The sequence below is a fragment of the Mastomys coucha genome, unplaced genomic scaffold, assembly GCF_008632895.1.
Source record: "Mastomys coucha isolate ucsf_1 unplaced genomic scaffold, UCSF_Mcou_1 pScaffold3, whole genome shotgun sequence".
In the NCBI taxonomy this organism is placed as follows: Eukaryota; Metazoa; Chordata; class Mammalia; order Rodentia; family Muridae; genus Mastomys; species Mastomys coucha.
In genome coordinates this window covers 67822783-67834110 of record NW_022196909.1, presented here as the reverse complement: position 1 = coordinate 67834110, position 11328 = coordinate 67822783, and the positions used below count along the sequence as shown (strand labels likewise).

At 40.0% G+C, this 11328-nt stretch overlaps 1 protein-coding gene across 19 annotated transcripts in view; it reads right to left on the bottom strand.

The window, feature by feature from the left end:
- Nucleotides 1-11328, bottom strand: part of Kcnh8 (potassium voltage-gated channel subfamily H member 8) — a 413545-nt gene that overhangs the window by 91291 nt on the left and 310926 nt on the right. For all 19 annotated transcript variants that reach the window (XR_004112587.1, XR_004112585.1, XR_004112584.1 and 16 more), the window contains one exon: nucleotides 5064-5263. Coding sequence is in view for 3 of the 19 variants with exons in the window: in XM_031348795.1 (XP_031204655.1) it covers nucleotides 5064-5263 (200 nt within the window). In the remaining 16 variants the exon portion in view is untranslated. The remainder of the gene's footprint in view (nucleotides 1-5063; nucleotides 5264-11328) is intronic.

The window sequence follows — 11328 nt, the reverse complement described above, 5'->3', positions numbered from 1 at the left end:
CTTTTCTGGTCCAGTCTATTTGGAGTTCTGTAGGCTTCTTTTATGTTCATGGGCATCTTTTTCTTTAGCTTAGGGAAGTTTTCCTCTATAATTTTGTTGAAGATATTTACTGGCCCATTACATTGGGAGTCTTCACCCTCTTCTATACCTATTATCCTTATGTTTGGTTTTCTCATTGTGTCTGGATTTCCTGGATGTTTTGGGTTAGGAGCTTTTTGCTTTTTGCCTTTTCTTTGACTGTTGTGTCAATGTTTTCAATGCTGTCTTCTGCCCCTGCGATTCTCTCTTCTATCTCTTGTTCTGTTGGTGATGCTTGCATCTATGACTCCTGATTTTTTTCCTAGTTTTTGTATCTCCAGGGTTGTTTCTCTTTCTGATTTCTTTATTGTTTCTATTTCCATTTTTAGATTCTGGATGGTTTTGCTCATTTCCTTCACTTGTTTGATTGCGTTTTCCTGTAGTTCTTTAAGGGATTTTTGTGTTTCCTCTTTAAGAGCTTCTAGCTCTTTACCTGTGTTCTCCTGTATTTCTTTGAGGGTTCTATTTATGTCTTTCTTAAGGTCCTGTATCATCATCATGATAAGTGATTTTAGATCTGAATCTTGCGTTTCTGGAGTGATAATATGTCCAGGACTTGCTATGGTGGGAGAATTGGGTTCTGATGATGGCAAGTGACCTTGGTTTGTGTTGTTTATTTTCTTATACTTGCCCCCTGCCATCTGGTTATCTCTAGTGCTACCTGCCCTTGCTAAATCTTACTGTAGTCAGTCCTTCCTGCGATCCTGGTTGTATCAGAACTCCTCAGAGTCAGGCTGTCTCTGTGATCCTGTGATTCTGAGATCCAGTGACCCTGGGCTTGTTAGAGCACCTGGGAGTGCAGCAGCTTCCTCTGGGTGCTGTGGGATTGGCTGTGGAGCCTGGGCTCAAGGTCTGCTCAGGACACCAGCCCAGAGAGACTGTAAGGAACCCAAGCTACTCTGCTGGCAAAGTTCCTGTGTGCCTGCTCCCGCTAGTCCCAGTTACTCCTGGTGTTGGGACAGATGTTGGGTCCTCCTCACCTCTGATCCTGAGAGTGTCAGAGTGCCTGGGAGTGGAGCTTCCTCTAGGTGTTGTGGGACTGGCTGCAGAGCTTGCCCCCAAGTTCCGCTCAAGACACCAGCCCAGAGGCAGCCCACTGTCCTTTTTTAATGTATCATGATATATACAGAGATAATATTAGCACTCTTGAAATGCTGATTATCAGGTTTCAAATATGAGAGTACATTGAGGAGCTTGTCTTACAGAGTCTGGCTTATTTCACTTAATATATTCATCACATGTTCTGTCTATTCATGCCATGAAGAGGTTATGATTTTATTTTTCTCTATGGTGAATAAAATTCCATTGAGAAGTTTGGGAAGCACAGTACAAGATGAATATAAATAAAAATATAGAATGACTAAAACTTAGATTATTTTATGTTAACTCAAAGAATAGTGGTTTACTGGGTTACTGGATTGTTTGATGCATTGGTGTACTGGTTAGTTGATCCATACAGTGTTTTTTATTAGATATTTTATGTGTTTAAATTTCAAATGTATCCCCTTTCCCAGTTTCTCCTCTGGACCCCCCATCCCATTCTCCCTCACCTCTCCCGCGCACACACCCACTACCAGCTCACTGACCTGGCATTTCCCTACACTATGGGTTCAGCTTTCACAGGACTAATGACCTCTTATGCCATTGATGCCAGACAATGCCATCCTCTGCTACATATGCAGTTGGAGCCATGGGTTAATCCATGTGTACTCTTTGGTTGGTGGCTTAGTCCCTAGGAGCTCTGGGAGCCTGGTTGGTTGATACTGTTGTTCTTCCTATGGGGTTGCAAATCCCATCAGCTTCTTCAGTCCTTTGTCTAACTCCTCCATTGGGATCCCCATGCTTGTGCTCAGTCCAGTGGTAGGCTGTGAGGATCCATTTTTGTATTTGTCAGGCTCTGGCAGAGCCTCTCAGGAGACAGCTATAACAGGTTCCTGTCAGCAAGCAGTTCTTGACATCCAAAATAGTATCTGGATTTGGTGTCTGTATATGGGACAGATCCCTAGGTGGGGCAGTCTCTGCATGAACTTTCTTTCAGTCTCTGCTCCACATTTTGTCACCATATTTCCTTTAGACAGGAGCCATTCTGGGTTAAAAATTTGCAGATGAGTGAGTGGCCCCATACCCCAACCTGGGGGCCTTGCCTAACCTCTGGATATGGTCTCTACAGGTTCTCCCTCCCCTTTGTTGGACATTTCAGCTAATCGCATATCTGTTGGGTCCAGGGAGCTTCTTGCTTTCCTGGCATCTGGGACTTGCTGGGGGTCTCCCCTAGTTTCCCATCCCCCATTGCTACACACCTTTGTTCAAATTCCTGTCCTCTATATATCATCCCCATCTCCTCCCAAACCTGATATGGTACCATTTTCCAGATCCTCTACCTCTCTTCCTCATCCCTCCCTCCCACTACCTCCCATGAGTATTTTGTTTTCATTTCTAAGAAGCACTGAAGCATCCAAATTTTGGACTTACTTCCTCTTGAGCTTCATATGGTCTGTGAATTGTATCTTGGGTATTCTGAGCTTTTGGGCTAATATCCACTTATCAGTGAGTGCAAACCATGTGTGTTCTTTTGTGATTAGGTTGCCTCACTCAGGATGATATTTTCTAGTTCCATCCATTTACCTAAGAATTTCACGAAGTCATTGTTTTTAATAACTGATTAGTACTCCATTGTATAAATATATCACATTTTTGTCACCCATTCATCTGTTGAAGGACATCTGGGTTCTTTCTAGCTCTTGGCTATTATAAATAAGGCTGCTATGAGCATAGTGACCATGTGTTATGTGTTGGAGCATCTTTTGGGTGTATGCCCAGGAGTGGCATAGTTGGATACTCAGGTAGTACTATGTCCAATTTTCTGAGGAATTGCCAAACTCATTTCCAGAGTCTTTGTACCAGTTTGCAATCCTACCAACAAGAAAGTTCCAGCACAAGTGTTCCTCTTTCTCCACATCTTCACAGCATCTGATGTCACTTGAATTTTTGATACTAGCCATTCTGACTGCCATGAGGTGGAATCTCAGAGTTGATTTGATTTGAATTTCAGGATGACTAAGGATGTTGAACATTTATTTAGGTGCTTCTCAGCCATTCAAGTTTCCTTAGTTGAGAATTCTCTGTTTAGTTCTCTTCCCCATTTTTTAATAGGGTTATTTGGTTCTCTGGAGTCTAATTTCTTGAGTTCTTTGTAGACATTGGATATTAGGCTTCTATCACATATAGGATGGGTAAAGACCTTTTCCAATCTGTTGGTTGTTGTTTTGTCCTATTAACAGTGTCCTTTGCCTTACAGAAGGTTCGCAATTTTATGAGGTCCCATTTTTCAATTCTTGATCTTAGAGCATAAGCTATTGGTGTTCTGTTCAGGAAAATTTCCCCTCTCCCCATATGTTCAAGGCTTTTCCTCACTTTCTCTTCTGTTAGATTCAGTGTATCTGGTTTTATGTGGAGATTCTTGATACTTGGACTTGAGCTTTGTACAAAAAGATAAGAATGGATCAATTTGCATTCTTCTATATGTTGGCTTCCAGTTAAACCAGTACCATTTGTTGAAAATGCTGTCTTTTTTTTTCCCCCCACTGGATGGTTTTAGCTCCTTTGTCAAAGATCAAGTGGCTATAAGTGTGTTGGTTCATTTCTGGGTCTTCAATTCTATTCCATTGATCCACCTGCCTGTCTCTGTACTAATACCATGCAGTTTTTATCACTATTGTTCTGTAATATAGCTTGAGGTTAGGGATGCTGATTCCTCCAGAGGTTCTTTTATTGTTGAGAATAGTTTTAGATATCCTGGGTTTTTGGTTATTCCAAATGAATTTGAGAATTGTTCTTTCTATTTCTATGAATAATTAGGTTGGAATTTTTATGGAGATTGCATTGAATCTGTAGATTGCTTTCAGCAAGATGGCCATTTTTACTATATTAGTAGTGCTAATCCTTGAGCATGTGAGATTTTTCCATTTTCTGAGATCTTCGTCAATTTCTTTCTTCAGAGATTTGAAGTTCTTGTGATACAGATCTTTCACTTGCTTGGTTAGATTTATACTAATGTATTTTATATTATTTTTGACTACCGTGAAGGGTATAGTTTCCCTAATTTCTTTTTCAGCCTGTTTATCCTTTGAGTAGAGGAAGGTTATTGATTTGTTTGAGTCAATTTTATATCCAGCCACTTTGCTGAAGTTGTTTATCAGCTGTAGGAGTTCTCTGGTGCAGTTTTGGGGTCAGTTACATAAACTATCATATCATCTGCAAATAGTGATATTTGACTTCTTCCTTTCCAATTTTCATACAGTATCTTGCATAGAGGTTACTTGTGGCTATTTCTTGAATTCTACAGACATCATTTAGCCTATATTTTGTTTCTTTCTTTTTTTTAAACTATTAGTACAAGTTTACATTGAATATTCACCAAATATTATGCCAATAAATTTTCATAAGGGTGAATCCTTTAAAAAGTATAATAAGAATGAAATTGGTAGCAATTTGCTATGAAAGTCTATCATCACAGAGTGGCATTGTGAAGTCACCAGTAGTGATGCATAAAGAAAGGTTGGTTGCCAACCAGGAAGCATACACAAGCTGATCTAAGGACCTGACCCATATACAGCGAAGGAATGCCAGGTCTGGCCTCTGTGGGAGAAGACATGCCTAATACTTGAGAAAGACTTGAGGCCCCAGGGACTGGGGAAGGCTGGCAGGGAAGAGGGAACATCCTCTTGGAGACAGGGGAAGGGAGGAATGGGATGAGGTACTTTGGGGGATGTATTGGGAAGGGGTCAATGACTAGACTGTAAAAAAAATAAAACTAATAATAATAAAAAAATAAAGGTGAGTTGTAGGCCCATGAGGGTTGAAAGACAGAGATAAAGATTCTGGTAACACTGTCCCTCCCTTATGCCTGTATTAAAATAACTAGCTTTTACATGATAAGTATATGCGTTTTGTCTGAAAATGTCAACATAAAAGATGAGCATTACCTCATTTGAATCTATTCCATTGTTGACTGACCAAGTTGTCTGAAAGTACTCTAGCATCCTCTGCTTGAGTTGCTGGGGCAGGTGATGCACACGGATGAAATCCTTTAGGTCCTTGGTTCTAGTGTGGTACAGGCTCCATCTAGAGTACATCCTCTGTATGATGGCGGTCACATTCCCAAATACCAAGGCGTGCATCAGGGCTAGAGAGCACAACAGAGCACAAGTTAGTAAGGGAGAGGCCCCTTTTATATATAAGCCTATTCCATAGATGGGTTAGAGTGAAGCATGCTTATTTGGCAATACTGATATGATTCCATTGCTAGGAGCATATGGGCACAACCCCTTAGTTATAAGATAAATCCAGAAGCAGTCATTTTACCTCCACATGGCCTGATCAAAGTAACAATAGCTTTAATAATAATAATATATGAAGTAGACTCTTTGACACATATGCATTCTTTTAGCTGCCCTTCTGGGTTTGAAAACCTTTCCTTTGAACTCTATCAATATAAGGATTATTTTAGTAGTTACACATACTTTAATAGTTATCATTCAATTCTCTCAATAGTTCCATGGGATAGTCTACACATTTACAGTTAGCAATTATTCTATTACACTAGCATGTATATTAAAAACAAACATAATTATAATAATGAGTATTGATTGTTAGAATTTTAGTCTTACCGAGCAAAATAATCACTTTAAGGACATGGGATATAGCTCAGTGGCATAGCACTTGCTGAAATCATTTATGGCCATGGATTTGCTTCCATGAACCAAAAAGTAAGTAAGTAAAAATAGTCACAGAATACTATAAATTATGTGTTTACATTACTATTAATATTAAAACATTCGTTACAAATTTGAGGATTCCCTGAGAAGTGGGAGAATGGGGTGATAATTAGTTCAATTCTCATCTTCACTTCGGTTTTCAAGTGCTTTAATCTTAAGGGAGATACTCAAAATTTGAGACCGGGACAGAAACAAAAGACTCTACTAAAATACAGATGCTTGGTGTAGAGTCACTATCACTGTCCTGGTAAACCAGTGACTCTGTCTCAGTGAGGTTTCCCACTTAGTTGGCACTGGTTTTTTTTTTTTTTTTCATTTGTATTTATGGTAAAACATCTTCTCCAAAAGCAATTTAGGCAAGAAACAAATTCACTTAAGTTTGAAATCCCAAGAAGGCAGCTAGTCACATGCCATCCACATTCAAGAGCAGAAAGTAGTGAATATATATACAATTATATCCTTGCTTGATTTCTGCGCCCCTCACAGAGTACAGAACCCCATGCTTTGGGAATGGTACAGTCCACAGTGTGTTAGACCTTCCCATATTGATTAATGAAATCCCCTACATACATGTTCACAAGCCAACCATTTAGACAATGCTTCTTTGAGTCCCTTCCCAGATGATTCTGGATTGTTTTAACTTGACAATGAAAGCTGACTATCAGAGTACCCAACTTCCATAATTTTACTATGCCAGTCCAAGCCTATTCTACTGCCAGAGCGTTGCTGCTGGACAGCGACAGATCACACACCAGAGTATTCACATTAGCTCTTCATTGAGAATAAGGTAGAATTCTACACTAAAACCATCTGGTCCTTCCACAAAATAGAAACAGAAGGAACACTACATAATTCATTCTAAGAAGCCACAGTTACTCTGATACCTAGACCACACAATGACCTAACAAAGAAGGGAAACTTCAAGCCAATTTTACTTATGAATATTGATGCAAAAATACTGAATAAAATTCTTGCAAACTGAATCTAAGAACACATTAAAACCATCATTCACCACGATCAATTAGGCTTCATCCCAAGGTTACATGGATGGTTCAATATATGAAAATCCATCAATGTAATACATTATATAAGCAAACTCAAGGAAAAGTCACATGATCATCTCATTACATGCTGAAAAGCCTTTGACAAAATACAATATCCTTTCATGTTAAAAGTCTTGGAGAGATCAGGAATTCATGGTACATACCTATACATAATAAAACCAATATATAGCAAGTCAATAGCTAACATCAAACTAAGGGAAGAGAAACTAGAAGAAATACTATTAAAATTAGGGACAAGACAAGGCTACCTCCTCTCTTCCTGTCTATTCAATATAGTGCTTGAAGTTCTAGCTAGTGCAATTAGACAACAAAAGGAAGTCAAGGGGAAACAAATTGTAAAGAAAGAAATCAAAGCATCACTATTTGCAGATGATATGATATTATTCACCCAAAATTCCACCAGAGAATTGCTTCAGCAGATAAACAACTTCAGAAAAGTGTCAGGAAATAAAATTAACTCAAACAAATCAGTAGCCTTCCTTTATACAAATGATAAACATGCTGAAAAAGAAATTAGGGAAACAATACCCTTCACAATAACCACAAATAGTATAAAATATCTTGGTTTAACCAGTGGCAAACAAGTGAAAGATGTGTATGACAAGGATATCAAATCCCTAAAGAAAGAAATCAAGACATCAGAAGATGGTATGATTTCCCATGCTCATGGATTTGGTAGGATTAACACAGTGAAAATGGCCATCTTACTAAAAGCAACCTAGAGATTCAGTGCTATCCTGATCAAATTCCAACTTAATTCTTCACAGACATGTAAAGGGAAATTCTCAACTTCATATGGAAACCAAAAAGCCAGGATAGCCAAAAAGATTCTCAATAAAAAATGATCTGGAGAAATCATCATCCCTGACCTCAATCTGTACTGCAGAGCAATAGTGATAAAGACCATATTGTACTGGTACAGAGACAGGCAGGTCCATCAATAGAATAGAACTGAAGACCCAGAAATAAACCCACCTACCCATGGACACTTGTTTCTTAACAAAGAAGCCAAAAACATACAGTGGAAAAAGAAAGCATCTTCAATAAATGGTGCTCTAACTAGTATTCTGTATGTAGAAGAATGAAAATAGAGCCATATTTATCATCTTGCACAAAGCTTAACTACAAGTGGATCAAGGACCTCAACATAAAACCCAATGCACTGAATCTAATAGAAGAGAAAGTGGGAAAGAGCCCCAAACTTATTGGTAAGGGTGAAATTTTCCTGAACAGAACACCAATGACCCAGGCTCTAAGATCAAGAATTGTTAAATGGGGCCTCATGAAACTGAAAAACTTCTGTAAGGCAAAAGACACAATAATAGGATAATCGGCATCACACAGACTGGCAAGAAAAAATCTTCACTAACCTCTACTAATAGAGGGCCAGTATCCAAAACAGATAAGGAACTTATGAAGTTAATTTCCAAAAAACCAAATAACCTAATTAAAAATGGGGTACAGAGCCAAACAGAATTCACATCCGAGGAATCTTGAGTGTTGGAGAAGCACCTAAAGAAATGTTCAAAGTCCTTAGTCATTAGGGAAATGCAGATCAAAACCACCCTGAGATTCCACCTCACACAAATCAGAATGGCTAAGATAAAAAACATAAGTGACAGCACATGCTAGTGAGGATGTAGAGAAAGAGGTACAATCCTCCATTTCTGGTGGGATTGCAAACTGGTACAACCACTCTGGAAATCAATCTGGAGGTTCCTCAGAAAACTGAAAATATTTCTTCTTGAAGACCTAGCTATATCACTCTTGGGCATATTCCCAAGTGATTCTCCATCATCCCACAAGGATACTTGTTCCACTATGTTCATAGCAGCCTTATTTTTAAAACCCAGAAGCTGGAAACAACCCAGATGTCTCTCAACTGAAGAATGAATACAGAAAATGTAGTTCACTTACACAATGGAATACTATTCAACTATTAAAAATGAGGACATCATGAATTTTTCAGGCAAATGAATGGAACTAGAAAATATCATTCTGAGTGTGATAGCCCACACCCCAAAGGACATGTATAGTATGTACTCACTGATAAGTGGATATTAGCCGAAGAGTACAGAATACCTTGGATACAACTTACAGACTATAAGAAGTTTAACAAGCAGGAAGGCCCAAGTGGGGATGCTTTGATCCCACTTAGAAGGGGGGACAAAATAATCACATGTAGCAAACAGAGGGAGGGACCTGGGGGGGAGAAGTAGGGGAGGGGAAAGGGAAAGCAGGATCAAATATGGGGGGTTGCAGACAGCAGAGAAGCCCAGAGGGCCAGGAGAATAAATGGAAATATGCAGCCTCTAGGGGTGCAGGGAGGGGGTGGCTCTAGAAAGTACCAGAGACCTGGGAGTTGAGAGACTGTCAGGACTCAATAGGGATGATCTTAGCCAAAATTCCCAACAATGGGAAGAGGGAACTCATCAGATTTGTCCCCCAGTAGATAGATAGTGCCTCAAATGGAGGGTCAGGGTTACCAAACCACAGTTAAAATTCTAACCCAGAATTGTTCCTGTCTAAAATAATTGTAGGGACAAAAATAGACAAGAGACTGAATGAAAGACAGTCCAGTGACAGATCCAATTAAGGATCCATCTCATGGGCAAGCACCAAGGCCTCACACTATTACTGATGCTATGATGTGCTTACAGACAGGGGGCTAGCATGGCTATACTCTAAGAAGCCCTACCAGTAGCTGACTAAGACAAATAAAAATACTTACACCCAACCATTGACTAAAGTCTGTGACCCGTATGGTCGAATTAAGGGATGGATTGAAAAAACAGAAGGGGAGGGTGATCCCATAGACACACCAACAGTCTCAACTAAACAGGACCCCTGGGAACTCCCAGAGACTGAGCCACCAACCAGGAGCATACATGTGCCAGTCTGAGTCCAAGAACATATATGATAGAGGACTGCTTGGTCTGACCTTAGTGGGAGAAAATAAGTCTAATCCTCAAGAGACTTGAGGTCCCAGGGAAAGGGAATGCCTAGGGTAGGGGAAGCACCCTCTAGGAAGCAAGAGGGAAGAGAAATGGGATGAAGAACTGTGAGAGGGAAGTCCAGGGCAATGGCTGGAATGTTAAAAAACAAACAAAACAACAAGAAATAACTACTACTAGTGTTTGACAAGATGCAAATGTTTGTTCTTCACAACTATGGGGTCAATGGCAGAGAAGTAGAGAGGGTTGTTTCTGGAAAAGAGAATCAGACTTAGAGGACTGGGCTTGCCTATTAGATTTCTGCTTTTGGAAGTAGTTGGCAACAAGGCAGAAAAGACACTGCAGGATTTTGCATTTCATAGTGGTTACCAGAATGGAGTGAGAATGTCTTATGCACATACCAAGAGATACCCTAAGAAGACTTGGCTTTACCTAGGGCTATGAAAATAAAAGATGGAAGAGAGCCTGGACATCTCATGCCCATGGGTGGATCCATTTACAGTGACCTCAGATTTGATCCCTGATCCCTACCCTGGAATAAGACAACAGGTGAGATAAGAAGCTTGAGGATTCTTTAAAATCTATGTTTTAGTATTTTTATTCCTAAAAAAGGAACTAAACCATTAATAGTTTGTCTGGGAAGACAGATCAAAATGTCCTGGTACCAAAATGTCACTGTGGGAGGAACAGCAGTAGAAGTTCCTTAGCTCCAAACTACGTACAGTGCAAACATAAACACATTTACAAGCCTTTCTTGAATATTTCAGGATAGTACCAGATCAATTTATTTTTTGCCCCATAGTTACCAGAAGTTGACAAATGCCAATGTATAAATTTCATTTTAATCTAAAATTAAAATTAAAATTCCATAGCAAGTCATATATGATAGTTTTTCTATAGACTAATAGCTCTCATGACTATAAAATCACATTTTAAGAACAATATCTTGGGTGAGTTTCTAAGATGGGAGCAGCCAGCCGGGAGGCACAGGCCCCACAAGTCACAGGGGAGTTGCAGGGTGTCAGGGACAGGATTCTCTCAGCTTCTGAGTGACAGAGGTGGATCAGCGACCTTCTCTGCCCCTTCCCTGCAAGTGGAGTGCCAACCTCCAGGGAGCGCCTTAACCCAGAGACTGGTGAGAGCCGCCATTTTCTCTCTGGTGACTTTCTAAGACAGGAACAGCCAGCCAGGAGGCACAGGCCCCATGAGTCTCAGGGGACTTGCAGGGCGGCAGGGACAGGACAAGCTCTAGTCAGAGACACTAAGAACATATAACACCAAAAATCAAGAGATGGCGAAAGGCAAATGCAAGAATCCTACCAACAGAAACCAAGACTACATGGCTTCATCAGAACCTAGTACTCCCACTGCAGCAAGTCCTGGCTATCCCAAACACCGGAAAAGCAAGAATTGGATCTTAAATCATATCTCACAATGCTGATAGAGGAACTTAAG